The sequence below is a fragment of the Toxotes jaculatrix genome, chromosome 18 (genome assembly GCF_017976425.1).
Source record: "Toxotes jaculatrix isolate fToxJac2 chromosome 18, fToxJac2.pri, whole genome shotgun sequence".
Taxonomy (NCBI): Eukaryota; Metazoa; Chordata; class Actinopteri; family Toxotidae; genus Toxotes; species Toxotes jaculatrix.
The window spans coordinates 13,200,159-13,223,061 of NC_054411.1; the positions used below are offsets into that span (position 1 = coordinate 13,200,159).

The 22,903-nt window shown below is 38.9% G+C and overlaps 1 protein-coding gene, 1 pseudogene and 4 gene segments (V, D, J or C); all 6 read right to left on the minus strand.

The window, feature by feature from the left end:
* The window catches only part of LOC121197996 (immunoglobulin mu heavy chain-like), a 180,519-nt gene that overhangs the window by 123,247 nt on the left and 34,369 nt on the right, over positions 1 to 22,903 (minus strand). The gene's annotated exons all lie outside the window — the stretch shown is intronic.
* On the minus strand, positions 4,503 to 5,025 carry LOC121197985. The segment is given in 2 exon segments: positions 4,503 to 4,864; positions 4,953 to 5,025. Coding segments are annotated over 2 exon segments (372 nt in total).
* On the minus strand, positions 5,893 to 6,465 carry LOC121197988 (annotated as a pseudogene).
* Positions 8,449 to 9,088, minus strand: LOC121197990. The segment is given in 2 exon segments: positions 8,449 to 8,944; positions 9,033 to 9,088. Coding segments are annotated over 2 exon segments (363 nt in total).
* On the minus strand, positions 17,592 to 18,054 carry LOC121197986. The segment is given in 2 exon segments: positions 17,592 to 17,910; positions 17,999 to 18,054. Coding segments are annotated over 2 exon segments (366 nt in total).
* Positions 20,343 to 20,760, minus strand: LOC121197995. The segment is given in 2 exon segments: positions 20,343 to 20,596; positions 20,693 to 20,760. Coding segments are annotated over 2 exon segments (297 nt in total).

The window sequence follows — 22,903 nt, forward strand, 5'->3', positions numbered from 1 at the left end:
AAACAGAAGTATTGACAGGAATTATGTAAATAGTATGAAAACCTAGGTTTTCTGCTGCTGGTTTGCAGTTTTCCATAAGTTTTGCATTTCAGTGTGTGCAGATGTTTAAAGACAGACATACAGAGAAACGCGGAGCCTCTGGAGGGAAACAGCTGCTCAGGAAGTGAAAAATGTAAAAACATGCTAAAACTTTGCAAAAAATAAAAATACACTGTTTAGCTCAGATAAAAGCTGTGGTAATGCATTCATTTGTGAGCCACTTATTTGTGCACCGTATCATCACATTTTACCTTTATCTGTGTGGGTGTGTCAGAAATAAAATACACTTTTAATAAATGACCAGTCATTGTGGCTTGTAGGGTTTTTATTATTATTTTTGCTTTATTATTGATTATAGCACAATAGAATAGAAATGTGACAAAAAATGAAGAAGAAAAAAACATAGCAATTTCTGCCCATGTCTCTTTTTGTTCATACATTAACTCATAAATTTAACTTTTTTTGCAATAATATCCAGAGTACAACACAAGCAACAATATTAAAGTTTAGTTCAGTCCACGACTCAAGTGTCAGTTGGTTCAGATCAGAGTGTCTCCTTTAACAGAGGAGAGCAAAACCTGATGCTGAGTGCCCTCTAGTGATTTTATAACAAACTGCATCATTTCTTTTCACTCTCATTTTATGGCACATTTCCATATATTTTCAGGCATTGCTGTCTCCTAATTTGCAGAGATGTGTACTATTTGTAGGAGTTAAATCTCAGCAACCATGTTGTTGGGCTGTCTTTGACCTTTTTATGAACAAGGGAAAGTTATTTGGCCTCATGAATCATTTAAACATAACACTGAAAATCTCATTATCAAACTGTGACGAATACTCTTCTTTTTTTGTACAGAAACAGATGATCTGAGGGCTCCTCCTCTGGTGGCTTCATGTTACAAGTGTTCAGGCACTGAGGGGTTTTTGTTCAGCTCTACTGATGCTTTGTGTTACTGTGGCTCTCTGGCACAGTAATACACAGCAGTGTCTTCAGGCTGCACATTCTGTCCATTTAGAGTCACTGTTTTGCTGGAAGAGTCTAAGTCGATACTGAACTTGTTCTTTAGGGAATCTTTGTAGTATGTGCTCCATCCATCACCTCTCCTTCCAATCCACTCCAGTCCTTTCCCTGCAGGTTGTCTGATCCAAGCTGTGGGTTTGCTGCCAAGAGAATAAGAGACCTGACAGGTGATGGTCAGACGTTGACCTGGCTGCACAGTCACAGAGGCTGGCTGTGTCAACTGTTCACACTTCACACCTGTTGAAAAAAAAAAAGTTTTATAACAAATTATCAAGCTATACTACCAGCAAACAAATGTTGCCTCTGACAAATGCAGAGAGACTCACAGGATCCAGCTGCCAACAGCAGCAGCAGAGCTACAGAAAACATGGTTTGTGGTGAAGCTGACGTGCTGTGAACTCCACTGACAGTCTGATCTGAAGTTTTTATAGCTGAGTAACAAGGAAGGTCACTGAGTTTGCATAGAATGAAGCCCCAATGTTCTGGAGCCAATGAAAGAGACGGTTATTATATTTGCAGAGGAAAATCATGCCAGGAAATCACCGCAGCTTTACATGTGATATTTTAATGTCATTTCACCCTGCACTGAAACACTTTGCTATTGTCCACAGATGAAAACTGTGGCAGTTCATGCATTTGTGTTTTTGTAATTATCACCTTTGTCTGTGTGGTTTTGTCAGAAATAATACAAATTTAAAAAAAAAAAAATGCAGATGAAGTGCTTCCTTTATTCATAAAGTACAAAGACAGTCATTTTTACAACCATTTTATTGTCTTTATCCTTTTTGTGTGGAAGTGATCACTGTGATATTTTAATTGCTACTTCAAATTTAATTGTTAAAAAATTGTCTTCCTTCTGCAACAGTTTTTATGGTTTTATGTGAGACAGATACAGTACTTCATAACTGTGGTCTATCAGCCCAGTAAGAGTGAAAATTGTTGGATTTTGTACAGCTTCTCAGCCAATTCCTGTCACTGTGTGGCTCTCGAGCACAATAATAAACAGCAGAATCTTCAGTCTTCAGACTGTTCATCTGCAGATACAGCTGCTCTCTGCTGTTGTCTCTGGAGATGGTAAACCGGCCTTTGACTGACTGAGAGTAGTATTTGGTACTACCACCACCGCTACTAATGTAGGCGAGCCACTCCAGTCCTTTTCCAGGAGCCTGTCTGACCCAGTGCATCTCAAAGCTGCTGAATGCAAATCCAGATGTTGTACAGGTCAGTCTGTGAGATTCTCCAGGTCTTTTAACCACTGGTTCAGATTCAGTCAGAGTCTGACCATCAACACCTGTCAACAAAGAAAACATCATGTGAAACATGTCATTAACACAAATGGAAACTATGTTACACCAACTTCAGTGAAACTCTTCACCTGCCCAGCAGAGAGTTAAAAGCAGCAGTCCTGTCCTATAGTCCATCATGTTAAACTGTGTGTCCACTGTCCTCTGTCATCCTCTCTGCTGTCAGATAAGTAGAGGTGGAAGACATCTGAGTTTTGCATTGACTCCTCCTCACAGGGAGGAGAGAACTGGACAGGACTTGTCCATCATAGATGTGTCCATCAACTGTCGTAGAATATTAAAAGCTTTCATTAATAGTTGCAAAACTCAGTTTTTGTGTATGTGTGTGTTGGAAAAGAGCATCTGCAAAATAAATAAGTGTGTTACACACAGTGAAGTAAAGTCACCAGAATGAAAAGACTAACAAGGCCTGCTAGATGTCAAACAGCGGTTAAGTATGTATTGCGTTTGTAGATCTTGAATTACTTGAACAGAGGACATCAAGTATGTGATGCAGTGGGGGTTTGATGAGGACTGTAGGATTTCTTAGAGCTGCTTAACCAGCTTCAGTCACTGTGGCTCTTGAGCACAATGATAAACAGCAGAATCTTCAGTCTTCAGACTGTTCATCTGCAGATACACCTGCTGTCTGCTGTTGACTCTGGAGATGGTAAACCGGCCTCGGACTGACTGAGAGTAGAATTTGGTACTACTACCATCACTAATAGTAGCAACCCACTCCAGTCCTTTTCCAGGAGCCTGTCTGACTCAGGTCATGTAGTAGATACTGAATATGAATCCAGTAACTGTAACTGTTTTCATTGAATATTGTCCTTTGAATTTTCAACCCAGTTCTCCATATCATTGCAAATGACTGAAACAATGAGAAGCTAATGGAGTACTTTCTTATTTTATACAGTACAAAAATAATACTCTTAACAACCATTTTATTGCCCTTTCCATGAAGATGTGATTATTGTGATACTTAATTAGATACAATTTTAATTGTTAAATAATTATCCTCCCTCTGGAACAGTTTTTACAATTTTATGTGACAAAGGGAAAAATGTGTTCTATTAAAAGTGAACTTCATTACTGGGGTCTATCGGCCCAGTAAGAATGAAAACTGTTGAATTTTGTTCAGCTTCTCAGTCAACTCCAGTCACTGTGCGGCTCTCGAGCACAATAATAAACAGCAGAATTTTCAGTCTTCAGACTGTTCATCTGCAGATACAGCTGCTGTCAGTAATGTAAACTTTGTTCTTGATAGAAACTGTTAATGCTTACATCTGTTTGACAGCATTTTCTGTGTTCAAGCATTATGTAAATTCTTATATAATTGGAAACAACAAAAAGGATCATGAACCTCAGGAGGGATGAGCCACCTTTGTAGTTGTTTAAGGTAAAACGGATAAATGAAAGCATATAAATCACCACCACAACAATGATGATGATGAATGTGATTTAACATATCCCCGCCTGCATGACAAGAAAGATGAGCAGAGTAAATTTCTCATTAATCATAACATGTTTTAAGTCGAGGCTTCATCAAATATAATTGAATTATCTGGAATTTAATAATAGTTAATTATTATTTCAAACAAATTGTCCTTGCATTCATTCAAATATGATGAAAAATAATTTAATAATAATAACAATAATTAATAAAAATAATTTAAAATAAGATTTTCACATCTTTCATGCAGCACTTATGAATTTTCTTACTTATTTACATATCTGTAAATAATGACAGCAGCTGTGATTATGTCAGTTAAGTTTGCGGTAGATGGGAGAGTTTGCATGACACTAAGGCTTCAGTGTTTGCAAATGTTTGAAGCCTCAGATAAACAGAGAAAATGTTTCCCTCCGAAAGAGAAACAGCCGAGGAAGTGAAATTAAATGTGTGACAAAAAGCTAAACCAGGGCAAATCACAAAACCATGGGAAATGTTTAGTTATAAGATTTCTCAGGAATTTGTATAATGCGGGGGAAAATATTCATTATTATCATAAATAAAATAGTATTCTTAAAACGTGTTTACATTTTATGTAACATAAAACAATTGCTTAAAAGAAAGAAGCACAATGTTTAATATTTAATGTCTATATTACAAAAATACAGCCAGAAATCATCTTTACTGCTCTGATGGAGCAGTAAAGATGAGGAATGTAGGATTTTGTACAACTGCTCAACCAGCTTCAGTCACTGTGTGGCTCTCGAGCACAATAATAAACAGCAGAATCTTCAGTCTTCAGACTGTTCATCTGCAGATACAGCTGCTGTCTGCTGTTGTCTCTGGAGATGGTAAACCGGCCTTGGACTGACTGAGAGTAGGATTTGCTGCTACCACTACCATCATCCACCCAGGCGATCCACTCCAGTCCTTTTCCAGGAGCCTGTCTGACCCAGTGCATATCGTAGCTGCTGAATGTGAATCCAGATGTTGTACAGGTCAGTCTGTGAGATTCTCCAGGTCTTTTAACCACTGGTTCAGATTCAGTCAGAGTCTGACCATCAATACCTGTCAAGACAAAAAAGAAAATAGTCAAGTGTTTCACATTGGTACCTTTTAAAAACAACTTCAACTTAGCATCAGTGAAACTGTTCACCTGCCCAGCAGAGAGTTAAAAGCAGCAGTCCTGTCCTATAGTCCATCATGTTAAACTGTATGTCCACTGTCCTCTGTCATCCTCTCTGGAGTCAGATAAGTAGAGGTGGAAGACATCTGAGTTTTGCATTGACTCCTCCTCACAGGGAGGAGAGAGGTGGAGTGGAGTTGACCATCATAGACCTTATACATTAAACTGCAGAGTGAGTGGTCAGAGGTTGAATACTGAGCTCTCATTTTTGATTGATTTTTTTGTGGTTTATATTTAAAGTGAATAGAGTGAACATAAAAGGAATGCCAGTGTTTCATATATTTTTGTGCTGGTTTATTGTTTATATCAGAAAAGGCAAAAGTAATACACAGTTGCGTTGTGAGGATGCAAACTCACATTTGGAAAATGCAAACATTTTTGAGTTTTCCTTCACTCTGCCATCGGTCAGAGAACTGAAGTTGGCTGAAGACTACTGATTCATTACGATTCTGATATATAGTCAGATAATAATTTTGTTTTGTGATTTTTAAATAATGATTTTAGGGATGAGACACTTTCTGAGGATTTGTGTCTTGTTGAATGACAAACCAATTCATCACTGAAAAAACACATTTTTAATAGTGTTGTTCAGTCTTCACTGTGGGAATATATGACGGTCTGTCCTGTCTGTCACTAATAGTTTTATCTTGAAACTGTGGCATGAACATTTATTTTGACACTTATAAAGCAATTATTATTTAACACAATTACGTACAATTTGCATTTTTCTACTAAGAAAAAAATTGAAAACGTCAGACGAAGATGAATAAATAAATTCACATTCATACTAAGATCAAAAGCATATTTAATCTTGACAGTCACAAATACATCATTCAAACAGGTTTTTTTTTTTTCATCTTTACAATATGTAATTGGAGAGATGAAAAAAACCTGTTTGAATGATGCAGGTTTTTCCTGAGACTTTGTTTCTCTTGGTGTGATGATGATAAATTTATTCTGTGAATGTGAAAATCAAAAATGTTTGTTTTTTTGACTTGATAAGTTTTTGTACAGCATTGCTCCTTCCTGTGTCACTGTGGCTCTCGAGCACAATAATAAACAGCAGAATCTTCAGTCTTCAGACTGTTCATCTGCAGATACACCTGCTCTCTGCTGTTGTCTCTGGAGATGGTAAACCGGCCTCGGACTGACTGAGAGTAGTAGATGCTGCCACCACCACCACTGATGTAAGCGATCCACTCCAGTCCTTTTCCAGGAGCCTGTCTGATCCAAGCGTTAGCATAATTACCACCAAACCCTGAATATGTACAGATCAGTCTGTGGGATTCTCCAGGTCTTTTGACCACTGGCTCAGACTCAGTCAGTGTTTGACCCTGAGTACCTAAAAATAATGTGAACAGCTCATGAGTACAGTCATATTGTCTGCAAATATGAGGATGTTTGTCAGAAATAATGTATAGTCCTTACCAGCCACGGTACAAAACAAAATCAGGCAAAAAACTAAATGATCAGCTCTGATCATTGTGAAATCCAGTTGTCTCTGTCCACTCTACTCTGTGTCTGTCAGACTGAATTCCTGTCCATTGGTCTTCAACCCATATGAAGAGACTGAAGGTGTCAGTTTTGCATTGACCCCTCCTCCTCAAAGAGAAACAGCACATCTCATACATCTCTGGAGTCAAATAGAAAATGTTTGTCATTATTCTATGTTTTGGTTGTAATGCTATGACCATGATCACGATTTTCAGGTTATTCAACCTTAAAAGCATCAATGATCAGTATCAGTAAAAACTTGAAAATGATTTAGATAATGTCATTTTTGAGGGAGTGTTCCAGATTATTTTATTTTATTTTATTTTTTATTTAAATTAAACACAACTAAAATAAAGAAAGCAAATCTCTGACCTTCATCTTTGTGAAGGAAGGACTGTTTTATGTAGAAGAATTAACCTGCACCCTGTCAGATAAAAAAAAAACAAACAATAACAGACAAACTAAAATGATCTGACGTATGATCTCTTCCTGACTGTAATTTCATGTTCTGAAAATTCAGGTAACATCTGTGTTATCTTTAAGAATTTATACAGACCCAGGTTTGTAAAATTTTCACACAAACTGAACAAGTTATGACTTTTGTTACAATCAGAGAACATGAATCCCTGAAAGTGTTATATTACCATCAGAATTAAGGATCTATGTCAAATTTTCATTGCTAAATGCATTCTGTTCAAAAACTGTTGTCAGTGAACTGGTCTGAAATCATTAGTGGTCTGAGGGCTCCTCCTCTGGTGGCTTCATGTTACAAGTGTTCAGGCTCTGAGGGGTTTTTGTTCAGCTCTACTGATGCTTTGTGTTACTGTGACTCTCTGGCACAGTAATACACAGCAGTGTCTTCAGGCTGCAGATTCTGTCCATTGAGAGTCACTGTGCTGCTGGAAGAGTCTGTGCTGATACTGAACTTGTTCTTTAGTGAGTCTTTGTAGGATGTGGTGTATCCAACTTGTGCACTACCAATCCACTCCAGTCCTTTCCCTGCAGGTTGTCTGATCCAAGCTATGGCGTAGTCACTAAGAGAATAAGAGACCTGACAGGTGATGGTCAGACGTTGACCTGGCTCCACAGTCACAGAGGCTGGCTGTGTCAACTGTTCACACTTCACACCTGTTGATAAAGAAGATATTTTAAAACAAATGATTAAGTTATACTACAAACGAACAAATGCTGCCTATGACAAATGCAGAGAGACTCACAGGACATGTTAATGTCATTTTTATGTCAATTCCCACTGAACTGGAACATTTTGAAAATTTTCCTGCGTTTACAGTAATGAAACAACTTTCAGTTTTTTTTTTGATACAGACTGTTAATGCTCATGTGTTGTAATGACAGCATTTTCTGTGTTCAAACATTATGTAAATTCTTATATAATTGGAAACAACAAAAAGGATCATGAACCTCAGGATGGATGAGCCACCTTTGTAGTTGTTTTAGCTGGAAGACTTGTTGATCATCACAGATAAATGAAAGCATATTCATTTAAATCAGAATCACAATAATTATGGTGTTGATGGGCAACCACTGAAAAAAATCATCATCAATTTGTATATATGCATGTAAAAAAATATACATATATGTAATTTAATATATCTCCACCTGAATTACAAGAAAGATGAGCAGAGTAAATTCATCATTAATCACAACATATGTTTTCAGTTGAGGCCTCACCCAATTTTTGTTTCTATAATTTAATAGTAACTAATTGTTATTTTGAACAACTGCCTGTCCTTGCTTTCATTCAAACATGATAAACATTGAATTTCATATTTTTTACCTTGCATTTATGAATTTTCTTATTTATCTACATATTCGTAAATAATTGCAGCAGCTGTTATTATGTCAGTACCATGAAAATTTAAGTTTGTGGCAGTTTGCATAAGATTTGAGCGTTTGCATGTTTGAAGCCTTAGATGAATAATTCTCAGGAATTTGTATTATGCAGGGAGAAAGATTAATTTATTATCATACATAAAATAATATTCTTAAAATGCGTTTACATTTTATGGAACATAAAACATTTGATTTGAAAAAAATGAAACACAATGTTTAATATTTAGTATCAATATTACAAAAATGTAGTCAGAAATATGAGGACTGAAAGATTTTGTACAGCTGCTCAACCATCTTCAGTCACTGTGGATCTCGAGCACAATAATAAACAGCAGAATCTTCAGTCTTCAGACTGTTCATCTGCAGATACAGCTGCTGTCTGCTGTCGTCTCTGGAGATGGTAAACCGGCCTCGGACTGACTGAGAGTAGTAGATGCTGCTACTGCCACCAGTGATGGTTGCAATCCACTCCAGGCCTTTTCCAGGAGCCTGTCTGATCCAGTTCATCCAGTAGCCACTGATTGTGAGTCCAGAGGCTGTACAGGTCAGTCTGTGAGATTCTCCAGGTCTTTTAACCACTGGTTCAGATTCAGTCAGAGTCTGACCGTCAACACCTGTCAAGATGAAAAGGAAAATAGTCAAGTGTTTTTCAGTGGTACCTCTTTAAAAACAGTTTCAACTCAACATCAGTGAAATCTTCACCTGCCCAGCAGAGAGTTAAAAGCAGCAGTCCTGTCCTATAGTCCATCATGTTAAACTGTGTGTCCACTGTTGTCTGTCATCCTTTCTGCAGTCAGATAAGTAGAGGTGGAAGACATCTGAGTTTTGCATTGACTCCTCCTCAGTGGGAGGAGAGAGGTAAAGTGCAGTTCACCATCATAGACCTTTTATGGAGGTCAGAAGTTGAATATTGAGCTCTCATTTTTTTGTGGTTTGTATTTAAAGTGAATAGTGTGAACATATTAAAAAATAGCGTCATTCAGTCTTCACTGTGGGAATACATGATGGTCTGTCCTGTCTTCCAGTAGTCTTACCTTAAAATTGTGGCACGAACATTTATTTTGACACAGGCACATTTATTTTGAACTGGTCTGAAATCATTAGTGGTCTGAGGGCTCCTCCTCTGGTGGCTTCATGTTACAAGTGTTCAGGCACTGAGGGGTTTTTGTTCAGCTCTACTGATGCTTTGTGTTAGTGTGTGTCTCTGGCACAGTAATACACAGCAGTGTCTTCAGGCTGCAGATTCTGTCCATTTAGAGTCACTGTGTATCTGGAAGAGTCTAAGTCGATACTGAACTTGTTCTTTAGTGAATCTTTATAGTATGTTGCGTGTCCAACATGTCCACTTCCAATGCACTCCAGTCCTTTCCCTGCAGGTTGTCTGATCCAAGCTGTGCGATAGCTACTGAGAGAGTAAGAGACCTGACAGGTGATGGTCAGACGTTGACCTGGCTGCACAGTCACAGAGGCTGGCTGTGTCAACTGTTCACACTTCACACCTGGTGAAAGAAGAAAATGTTTAATTACAAATTTTCAATTTATATTGTAAAAGAAGAAATGTTTACTCTAACATATGACAAATCCAGAGAGACTCACAGGATCCAGCTGCCAACAGCAGCAGCAGAGCTACAGAAAACATGGTTTGTGGTGAATCTGACGTGCTGTGAATTCCTCTGACTGATCTGAAGTTTTTAAAGCTGAGTAACAAGGAAGGTCACTGAGTTTGCATAGAATTAAACATGTGAAGCATCAGTGTTGGTGAAACTGGAAACAATAGAAGAGTCTCTTCAGGCATGTTTTCACTCTTCACATAAAGTATTATGCAAAGAGTGAAAACATGCCTCCATGTCATTACATACTCAATCTTAACATGTCCCTGTATTCACAGCCATGAATCAACAGTTGATTTTACTTTTATAGTAAACTACAATAACCACTAAACATGTATTATACTGAGAACAGTTCAACATTAAAATAAATATAAATGTCATGATATAAATTCTAGTATAACTGTAAAGTAAAAGGAGCAACCATCAGGAATGGTAACTTTGGGTAATCCATGTTTACAGTTTGTTTTCCATTTGTTTCAAATCCATGAGCCCACTTTAATGATTAAAGGGATTGAAGTGCTGACAGCAGCCAGGATCACATAAATGATGAATGTATGTTTTTTTGTGGCTGGTTTTGAGATTTGCATGAAAGAAAAAAATAATTTTTCAATTGATATTACAAGATAGGTGATAGTGAAGAAACGGATAGTTCCCAGTGGTGGTGGGAAATAGAGGAAGTAGTTTTTGTATGACTCTCCTATGACTATGTCTCACTGTGTCTCTGGCACAGTAATACACTGCTGTGTCCTCTGTCTTCAGACTGTTCATCTGGAGATAGACTTTACTGCTGGAATCAACTCTGGAGATGGTGAATCTACCCTGGACTGACTGGGAGTAATAGATATGAGAACTGCCTGTGTGTATAAAAGCGATCCACTCCAGTCCTTTTCCAGGAGCCTGTCTGACCCAGTTCATAGGGAAGCTGCTGAATGTGAATCCAGAGCCTGTACAGGTCAGTCTGTGAGATTCTCCAGGTCTTTTAACCACTGGTTCAGATTCAGTCAGAGTCTGACCATCAACACCTGTCAAACCAAAAAACAAATGCATGTCATGTTTCACAGTTGTTGCCCAAATGAAAATATGTCAGATCAGCATCAGTGATAATCTTCACCTGCCCAGCAGAGAGTTAAAAGCAGCAGCCCTGTCCTATAGTCCATCATGTTAAACTGTGTCCACTGTCCTCTGTCATCCTCTCTGCAGTCAGATAAGTAGAGGTGGAAGACATCTGAGTTTTGCATTGACTCCTCCTCACAGGGAGGAGAGAACTGGGTTTGACTTGACCATTGTAGACTTTCTTTGTTAAACTTAGAGAATGTTAGTCTGCAGTTAGATAACAGTCCTGGGAAGTTGAATTTTGTGATATGGAATTTTTTTTTATTAAAAACTGATTTTTAAAAACGTTTTTTAATATTTAATTAATATTATATTATTGATTGAGATGATATGTTGATAATAAATCAGCAAGATAAATTTGATTTGAATGAAACAAATGATTAAACGTTAAAGCATTGTTCTTCGTCTCACAAACAGAGAAGGAGGAACATCATTATCTGAAAAGTACACTATTCTGTTGGTGAAAGCATCATTTTGTGTAGTTTGACTGTCATGACCATGAAGTTGGCTGGAGACTGCTGATTAAAAAAGTAGTACAATTATGGTTCAGAGAATGATGTTTGTGTGTCTGTTTGTTGTTAAACATTAACGTGATTGCAGAGACTTTCTGAAGATCCATGTATTGTTGGATAATGACTTTCTAAAAACAAGTCTTCACCTTAATACTACATAAAGAATCATTTATAGAATCTAAAAAAATCAGTCTGAAATCATTAGTGGTCTGAGGGCTCCTCCTCTGGTGGCTTCATGTTACATGTGTTCAGGTACTGAGGGGTTTTTGTTCAGCTCTACTGATGCTTTGTGTTACTGTGTGTCTGGCACAGTAATACACAGCAGTGTCTTCAGGCTGCACATTCTGTCCATTTAGAGTCGCTGTGTTTCTGGAAGAGTCTAAGTCAATATTGAACTTGTTCTTAAGTGAATCTTTGTAGTATGAAGCTCCTGTATATTTCATTCCAATCCACTCCAGTCCTTTCCCTGCAGGTTGTCTGATCCAAGCTGTGTAGTAGTCACTAACAGAATAAGAGACCTGACAGGTGATGGTCAGACGTTGACCTGACTGCACAGTCACAGAGGCTGGCTGTGTCAACTGCTGACACTCCACACCTGTTAAAAGAAGAAATTTTTTGAAACAAATTATCAAGTGATTCTGCAAAAGAAGAAATGTTGTCTATGACAAATCCAGAGAGACTCACAGGATCCAGCTGCCAACAGCAGCAGCAGAGCTACAGAAAACATGGTTTGTGGTGAAACTGACGTGCTGTGAATTCCACTGACAGTCTGATCTGAAGTTTTTATAGCTGAGTGACGAGGAAGGTCACTGAGTTTGCATGGGGTTAAATATGTGAAGCATCACTGTTGATTTAAATGGAGCCAGTAGAAGAGGCAATATTCAGTGTTATTATATATGCAGAGTGAAAACATGCCTGGGAATCACTTTCATTTCATGACACACTCAATGTTAACATGTCCCTGCATGCTACTAAAACCACCACAAATGCACTGTATTGAAAACAATTCTACATTTAAACATGAGATAGATTCTGGTATAATTGTCAGGTTCATTATTACGTTTCTTAATGAGATTATTAAGATAAAGGACTGCCTGTGAAAAGTTCAACATGGATAGTGGAAATCATCTTGATTAAAACCACCACTGCAATAACAATGATTATATACACACGCAAATAAAAGGAGATCAGTGTTGATCAATGAATGTTAAATTTCTGTAAATTATGTTTACAGTTTGCATCATTTTATTTCCAAAAAATGAATCAGCTTTAATGGTTAACTTCAGACTTGTCAGAACATAATTATGCTGCATTCAACTGCATTCATTCATCTATTCATTTATATGATTTCCATTCTTACTGTATTCATTTGCTGCAAGCATAAGTTTTGACAGCAGCCAGGATTATGTAAATAGTGTGGCTGGTTTTCAGATTTGCATGAAAGACTTTTAGTGGTTTCAGTATTTGCAGAGGTCTCCTTTGACCCTTTGATGAACAAATAATCATAATTGTGTAGTTAGTTTTGTATTATTATTCTTTAGAAATTACATTTCTCAGGAATGCTTTTCAAAAATTTGTATGATGCTGCGGAAATGATTCATTTTGTATTTAAACAACACAACATGGAAAACTACATTAAAATTAAACACAATACAGAATAATCTTCATGTTTTACCCCAAGAGATACTGAAATACTGTGCAGATGAACAGCTGTTCAACCAGCTTCAGTCACTGTGGATCTCAAGCACAATAATAAACAGCAAAATCTTCAGTCTTCAGACTGTTCATCTGCAGATACAGCTGCTGTCTGCTGTCATCTCTGGTGATAGTAAACCGGCCTTGGACTGACTGAGAGTAGTGTTTGTTACTACCGCTACTGCTATCAAGTCTGGCAAACACCACTCCTGTCTGACCCAGTGCATCTAGTAGTGACTGAATGTGAATCCAGAGGCTGTACAGGTCAGTCTGTGAGATTCTCCAGGTCTTTTAACCACTGGTTCAGATTCAGTCAGAGTCTCACCATCAACACCTGTCAAACCAACAAAGAAAAGGGTTACTCGCTATACTTTAGCAGATTTCAGAAGACAGATTCAACTCTTGATCTGTGAACATTTTCACCTGCCCAGCATAGAGTTACTGCTTCGTCTCCATGGACGTTACTGTGATAAGAGTCAAACACAGTGCTTGTCTGCCCTCTAGAGTTTTAATACAGGAATAGAAGCTATTTTCATCATTCAAAAAAACTTAACTCATGTGACACCGCATGAGTACAGAGATGTGTTTGAACCCCTGTGCTCATTACCTGCTGTTTTGGTTTTCACCCAGCGCACACAGGGATACTCAACAACATGACAATAAAACGAGCAGAAGATGTATCGTGTCACAAAGGTTCAAGATGCAATCGGGACGTTTTTGTGTTACTGATGTGTGTGTATCATTGGTGTGACTGCAACTGAACTCTGTTTGAGGTTGCAGGCCGCTGATCGTCGTACATTGTTTCTTAACTTGTGTTTATTCATCCTGTTTTGGTGAAGGCTCATTAGTCTGCCCAGCTCATGAAAAGGCAACAGTGACAGGAAGCTTCACCTAATCTGAGAGGACAGCATGTGTAGAGTGCTCAGAGCATGTACTGTTCATGAAATGACTGTAACTAACCATTTTATTTGATTTAAATTTTAACTGTAATGCTGATAATAAAATTATTCAAGTCTTTATATTCATGGTTTTCATTTGTATCACCCATCCTCAGCTTTGTTGAGTTGTATTTTCATTGTTGTAAAAATACTTTTACTTTAGTAAAGAATTTGACTACTTCTTCCACCAGACAATACCAGTATCTCAGAATTAAGCCAATGTATGTTCCAACAAGGAGTATCTCAGTGGGCAGAGTGGGAAGAGATAGGGACATTGATAGTGTTTGTAATGGTTATGTGTGAGACAGTATTGTGATCCTGTAGAATCTTCACAGGAATTAGAATGTTTATATTCATGTATAATGATGTCATTCTATAACACTATGACACAGTAAGTGGCTGGTGTTGGTTCATTCCACCTGTAGACCTCGAGTTCATAACGTAGCTGGAAACTAGAAAAGTCTGCATTTCAAGAGAAAAAACTGATTACTTGCAAACTGTCGAACTGTCAAGAGAATGGATCTCACCGCAGAGTTTGATCGTGTTATAGGACAGATGGAGTGGGGAGAAGTACTGGATACTGTGCAGGAGATGATAGCTGGTTTTTTGGGAGACACATCCATCCCTCAACCTCCTCCTGCTGCCCTTGCTGCCCCCGCTGCCCCTGCTCAGGTAAGATTTGACACCCACCCTCAGCCGGTGGACAGTTTTAGCAGAGGACATGGAGCTCATACAGCTCCACACAACTTTGAGTAACCACTGATGGCTACTCCTGGACTGAATGTTGGTCAGGTTGGTGTTATCTACCAACAACCAGTTCATTATCAAAATGCCATGCAGTCAGGTCTGAACAGCCAGAGATATTAAGTATAGGTTAGAAATAAACAAACAAACACAATCTCTTCAGATAAGTCCAATGCTGAACATTTGCTCTGTGGTGGTTCATTGAGTGTGTATTGTGGCTGTTAAACCGTCCCTCTCTCTTCACAGTACCATCCATATTGGTGGCCTGAATACAACATCCCAGGAGCAGCAGCCATCAGTGCTCAGCCAGTCCCAGTAAGATCCTGGTTGATCACACACATGTTCACACACATGAGAGGGGACATCCTGACACCTGTTGGACAGATGACACAGATGACGCAGTTTGTCTAATTGCCTGTATTTTTGCATGTTTGTGTCTCCAGTATACAAATGTACCATTGGTGAGGCTGCATCCAGGCATGGGGAACCTGGTTCCTATTGGAATAATGTAAGTAACACACACATTAATGCAAACAAACACAGTGTGTACAAGAGCCTTTGTTTTTATTTTCAAACACAGTTTTTCTGGTATCTGATGTATGTTTCTGATGTTATTTATGAAGGAATGGAGAGGCAGCGTGACAGTAAATACTGTCCTTGGACAGATGGTAAGTGTCCTTGCTCTGTATGTTTGAGACACTCTGTGTCACACAAACTTTATCACAGTTTGGTAAAAGATTTTTCTGCAGTCATACACTGAGCAGTGTCTAAGGCAACACTCTAACCATAAATCTTCACATCTTGACAGTAACTTTTGTTCTTTTCTAGAAAGGAATTTATTTAAATATGTTTAATATTTGTGTTTGTGGACTAATCAGCCTGTAGCTGCATGTAGTTGTGTGTCAATGTGTGCACTGACAGTGTGTTATCGTGTGTCCACAGTGGAAGTCTTTGGAGGAGCAAAGCAAATATTATAAAGAGGCTGAGAAGGAGAGGCTGCTCCATGCCCAGCAATTCCCTGACTGGTCCTCCAGGGACAATTATGTATGTACACTATGCTCAGATACAACTCCTGCATGTTTGCATCATTACAGTAGATAAAACAACACAATCCCAGAAAAGAGTTTTTATCAGCTGATATCTGGAAAGTCTAATATGTTTGTTTTTGCGTAGGGCAAAAAGAGGAAGAGGGAAAGGAGCAGAGCACCAACCAGGGCTGAAGGTAAGACAATATTTCTATGACATGTGACACATGAGATGTGTTTGATATATCCAACTTTTAATGAGAAAGCTATGACGACCACAAATTATCAAAAGTCTCTGAACAATGTTTGTTTGTTTTGCAGCGTTTGTCGTTCCAAGTCTGAATATTATTGTCCTATCAGAAGTCTGAGCAGCAATGAGCAGCCTGAGCATCATTGTCCAATCGGCAGCCCCAGACACTCTCATAGACCTACATGCTGTTTTATACAGTCTATGCTTACATGTTAATTTTATTTATTTTTTTCAAAATGACACTGCAATGCATTTGGGGAAGGCTTGCGCCAACGTGCTTTCGTCATACGTACCAATGAAGTCACGTGCTCCTCTGACGCGTGCAGCGCACGGGCATCGCTTTCACGTTCAAGATCAACATGGCTAGCATCGCAACTCAACAGCAACTCTATCGTGTTATTGCGGGAATTACCATTCCGTCGTCGGAACAATTAAGACAAATTGGCTATCAAAAAATTAGGACCGCCCAGACCAAATTTAAATTTCAAGCAGGTGTCTTCAAAGGCGACGGATTTTCACGGAGCTGCTATGAGCGGAAAACGTGGCAAGCAGGATGCTAAGTAGCTAACGCGCTGTTCTGCTACCGCTTCTGCTTCTGATTCATCCGGATGGAAACACAGACACCGCCTGGACAACCACGGGTGTCACCGACATGCACCATCTCTCGGAGAAGGTGAGAAAACATGAAACATTGAAGATGCACATGGACAGTTGCCTGAAACTTTCGTCTTTTCGAAAAGTTAACATCTTAGAATCAAAAATATGAAGTATCGGTGTTGGTCAGATATGATGACAGTGTAAAGACTCTTCTATTGGCTCCAGTTAGACTCTAACTCTTTTACACTGTCATCATATCTGCTTGGGCATCACCTCTTCTTTAAATATGTTTTATAAATTATTTTTAATTTACTTTTAATGACTCACTCAGGGATAACATTTTTTTTGTTGTAATTTGCAAATCAGTGACCGACCCACCTTTAAATGTGATGTGAGCTGTCTCCCTGGGAGAATTTATTTGCTATCACCACCTTTGACAGTGAATCTGTGACAAACATGAACACAGTACAAAATATATATAGCCCTTTGCATTATTAAATAAACAGAAAACAGTGCATGACAAGAAGGATGAGCTGACTAAATACTGAGAAATTAATATTATATCTTATATCTTTAACACACGGCTCTACGGGATTTCGTTTCAATAATTTATCAATCCTCAGTTGTTTTAAATGAAGGTTATTACATCCATCTTAACATTGTTGTTGTTGTTATTTCTCTCATATATATGTATATACCATTTTACATCTGTATCTATGGATAGATAGATAGAGCACATGGTACTGTAGGATTTTGTACAGCTGCTCAACCAGCTTCAGTCACTGTGGCTCTCCAGCACAATAATAAACAGCAGAATCTTCAGTCTTCAGACTGTTCATCTGCAGATACACCTGCTGTCTGCTGTTGTCTCTGGAGATGGTAAACCGGCCTTGGACTGACTGAGAGTAGGATTTGCTGCTACCACTGCCATCATCCACCCAGGCAATCCACTCCAGTCCTTTTCCAGGAGCCTGTCTGACCCAGTGCATATCGTAGCTGCTGAATGAGATTCCAGATGTTGTACAGGTCAGTCTGTGAGATTCTCCAGGTCTTTTAACCACTGGTTCAGATTCAGTCAGAGTCTGACCATCAACACCTGTCAAGACAAAAAAGAAAATAGTCAAGTGTTTCACATTGGTACCTTTTAAAAACAACTTCAACTTAGCATCAGTGAAACTCTTCACCTGCCCAGCAGAGAGTTAAAAGCAGCAGTCCTGTCCTATAGTCCATCATGTTAAACTGTGTGTCCACTGTCCTCTGTCATCCTCTGTGCAGTCAGATAAGTAGAGGTGCAACATATCTGAATTTTGCATTGACTCCTCCTCATAGGGAGGAGAGAACTGGATCAGACTTGGATTGTTTATTAAAATTTGTGCAGAAAAATGTTGATAGCTGTTATTTTCAACCTAACAGCTCAGGGAATCTTTAATATGCTTAGAGACGTTTTTGCATGAATCACTGGTTTACATCATCAGTGAAAATGAAGTTAAATCAAGTGAAAACGTATATTGAGATTTGACAAACATACCACCATCAGTATTTGTATTAATGTCAGATAAAACCTGTCAGATCACTTCTGATCTTTCTTGATGTTACTTCCCGTGCACAAGCTTTTAATCATATGATCAGTACTAATGTCAAACTTAGCCAGTCTTAGACTGACCCCTAGCGTTTAGAATGAGTGACTGTAATTTTCTAGTCTCAGCATAAAGACAGACATCGTGCATTTGTTTATAAAGTTTGTTCAGTGGTCAGAAATCGTTTCATCTGTGGATTGAGGATTCTGTCACTTTCTGCCCAGAGAGAGAAGAGTCCGCTTTAGAGCGACGATACAACTTATTTGTTGTTCTGAATCTACTTCCACCCTCATCAAGCCATCACAATCAATTTTGACACAAAATATGACAAAGGAAATTACATTTCCTCCCAAAATGTAAATGGAAAAATAAAGAAGCGTTGGACAAATGTGTCCAAAATGTGTCCTAGCAGTGAGTTTCACCTCTTTCCATATATATTCAATTGGATTAAGTTCAGCACAGAAGGCCACTTCAGAAAGGTCTCATCCCTTCTTGGCTGCTTTTAGATGTATGTTTTTGGTCCTAATCCTGTTGGAGGAGCCATGACCTGGGACTTAGACTAACGTATGGTGCAGTCCGTTTTTCGTAGCTTCAGCTATCCCTCTGTTAAATCTATATAGCAGAGATTTTATAACAAGTTTGAGGATACCTGTGATACGAACTGAAGACAATAGTTTGCTGGAAATATCACTACAATCCATCTCTGAGGGGTATCAGTGATCTTTTGCAATCCATTTTCTTTCTATCTCTGTATCAGAACCAGCATTTTCATTCAATCATTGTATCTTGACTGGAGTTTCCACCTTGACCCCCTGGTTCAGCATTTTGTTCTTACATTAGTTAATACAGTAATTTCCTTAAACCTGAGGAAAATCCATATAATTTCTCATCTATTTCTACCCATTTGTAAATATCATTTTACTCCTGCAGTAAGTACAAATCACACTGCAAATGTCTGAAGATCTCAGTCACAACCCACTTCAAGGCTGTTGCCTTCATTGTTTTTCCCAGTACGTCTGGTATCAAATATTTAGGTGCTGTACTGCCCCCTGGAGGTTTTATTGAAAACAAGTTCTTGAAGGTTTTTGTAAAGCCTTTAACCAGTGTGTGTATCTGGCACAGTAATACACAGCAGAGTCTTCTGGCTGTAGGTTGGACAGTCTCAGATGAACCATGCTGTTGCTGTCATCTCTACTGGTTTCTGCACGTCCTCTTACACTGCTGGCATATCTGTTTCTACTGGCATCAGAGAAGCCAACTCCTATCCATTCCAGTGCTTTTCCAGGAGCTTGTCTTATCCAGTGCATACTGCAGCAGCTAAATGTGAAGCCAGATCCTCTGCAGGACAGACTGAGAGTCTCCCCAGGCTTTTTTGCTACTGAACTGGAAGACATAGACTCCATACTCTGACCTGTACAACCTGATGAGATGAAAGGAGAGAGAGAGACCACAGGAGAAAGTGAGACGGTCATCTGGGAGGTTTTCTGGTATCACTGACTGACCATCAGTCCATGTTGTCTGATGAAAGGTACCAACACCAAGAAGCAGGAGAAAGAACTCACAGGTCAGAGAGAGAGAAACCAGCAGCAGAGTGAGTGTGTTCATCATCCTGAGGCTGGAGACGTGACGTCTGATGCTCCACACAAAGTATGAGACCAGTGAGCAGGACAGAAGTACACTGCACACACTGATGATTTGCATCAGGACATCATGGAGAGGGAGGGGCTTATGAACAGGAAGCGTTTTGGGGTTTTTTTAGGATTTTGTCACATAACCAAAAAAAGAAAGATAACTTGTGTGGTGCACGTTGAGTTGAACTCAAGGATCAGTGACCTCATGTGAAATTAGTGGCTACTGGGTATTTATGCAGGTCTGTTGGTGGTTTCCATCACATTGGAGCTATGTACAGAGTAATAAACAGCTGTGTCCTCAGGCTGTGGCTTCTGCCCAGTTAATGACACAGAATGCTAGAAGTGTATGTTTGGTAAAGGGACTTGTTCTTCAGAGCATTATTCTGATCCAAGCCACCTCCACCCCAGCGATGCATAATCCAGTCCATTGGTTTTCCTTCACGCTGTCTGACCCAACCTGTTGCATAGCTGCTATCAGTCAGAGAATAACCAGAGACCTGACAGGTGATGGTCAAAGACTGTCCAGGCTGCACAACCATGGATTCTGGCTGCTTGAGGTCAATACTGTTCACACCTGTGGAAACAGAAATCAACATTATCTCCATCATTCATCTGAGTATTGAGTGTTTCTGATGTGTTTATTAGTGTGAATCCACTGAAAGCTCCTCACAGGATGCAGCTACCAGCAGCAGTATCAGAGCTACAGAGAACATGGTTGATGTTGAAGCTGAACTGATGTGAACTGATGTCTGTGTGTCCTCTCACTGACACACAGAGGAATTTCTATTTTACAAATTGTTGGATAAACTGTTAAATTTGAAAAGGACAGACGTTTCCAGAAAGAAGCAGAACATTTTATGTAGTTCCTGTAAAGGGCTTGTATTAATATGTACAATCATGTTGATCTATTGTTAATTTAGTGAATGTTTAATGGTGCTATGATTTGATTTAAAACTTAAAACACATTCTTTGCAGGTGGGAAGCTCTGATTTCACTCCAATCCCCTGTAGACTAAACAACTTGTAAATGCAGGTTAGATGTCAAAACTATTTAACTTTTAAAGTGTTTATGTTTTAATGATTGCATGCAATGAGGGTTATATTTGATTAAGCTCTAAAGCTTTGCCAGTTATAAAGTTATATGATTTGTATGTAGAAGACATTAAAATTTTTATTTAGAGATAATCTTCTGCCAATAAGGCCCAATGAATTATCACTGGTTCCAAAAAAGGGTGTTTGGAGGTGAAAGAATAACTAATTATAACAAAGGATTTTGTACAGCTGCTCAACCAGCTTCAGTCACTGTGGATCTCCAGCACAATAATAAACAGCAGAATCTTCAGTCTTCAGACTGTTCATCTGCAGATACACCTGCTGTTTGCTGTTGTCTCTGGAGATGGTAAACCGGCCTTGGACTGACTGAGAGTAGTAGATGCTGCTACTGTCATATTTGATAGTTGCAACCCACTCCAGTCCTTTTCCAGGAGCCTGTCTGACCCAGTTCATCCAGTAGTTGCTGAATGTGAATCCAGAGGCTGTACAGGTCAGTCTGTGAGATTCTCCAGGTCTTTTAACCACTGGTTCAGATTCAGTCAGAGTCTGACCATCAACACCTGTCAAGATAAAAAGGAAAATAGTTAAGTGTTTCACATTGGTACCTTTTTAAAGATAACTTCAACTTAGCATCAATGAAATTCTTCACCTGCCCAGCAGAGCGTTAAAAGCAGCAGTCCTGTCTTATAGTCCATCATATTAAACTGTGTGTCCAATGTCCTCTCTCATCCTCTGTGCAGTCAGATAAGTAGAGGTGGAAGACATCTGAGTTTTGCATTGACTCCTCCTCACAGGGAGGTTATGTATAGATCTCAGTTATTATTTAGTGGAACTGGAGAATAATTGTTTACAGTACATGAGTCATTAAGAGGCCCTCATACCTCTGTCATTATTTAAATTTAAGTTTACCTGCTTAGAAACACTTCTACAGGTCATATCAGAGTGTAGGGTCAAACAATCTACTCAGTTGTTTAGGTTGGAGGACTTGCTGGTTGATTTCTCACAAAGTCTTCATATATTGTACCATTTTAAGGACATTATTGGAGGGAAGCACCAGTAGGAATAAAAGTGAGGACAAGTAAAACACACACACAGGTCTTCCTTATGACTCAGTTCACATCATTATATTATTTATTTTTCTTTAATGTCTTAATTACTAAAGACTGTTTCTGTCTTTAACAGTGAACTGGTCTGAAATCATTAGTGGTCTGAGGGCTCCTCCTCTGGTGGCTTCATGTTACAAGTGTTCAGGCACTGAGGGGTTTTTGTTCAGCTCTACTGATGCTTTGTGTTACTGTGGGGTCTCTGGCACAGTAATACACAGCAGTGTCTTCAGGCTGCACATTCTGTCCATTTAGAGTCGCTCTGTTGCTGGAAGAGTCTAAGTCGATACTGAACTTGTTCTTTAGTGAATCTTTGTAGTATGTATACGAAGTAGATCTGCTACCAATCCACTCCAGTCCTTTCCCTGCAGGTTGTCTGATCCAAGCTGTGTAGTAGCTGCTAAAAGAGTAAGTGACCTGACAGGTGATGGTCAGACGTTGACCTGGCTGCACAGTCACAGAGGCTGGCTGTGTCAACTGTTCGCATTTCACACCTGTTAAAAGAAGAAGAATGTTTTGTAAAAAAAAAAATTTTTTTTGCACTGCAAAAAAAAACAAACCCCAAAACAATGTTGTCTATTCTAAATGCAGAGAGACTCACAGGATCCAGCTGCCAACAGCAGCAGCAGAGCTACAGAAAACATGGTTTGTGGTGAAGCTGACGTGCTGTGAATTCCTCTGACAATCTGAGCTGAAGTTTTTATAGCTGAGTAACAAGGAAGGTCA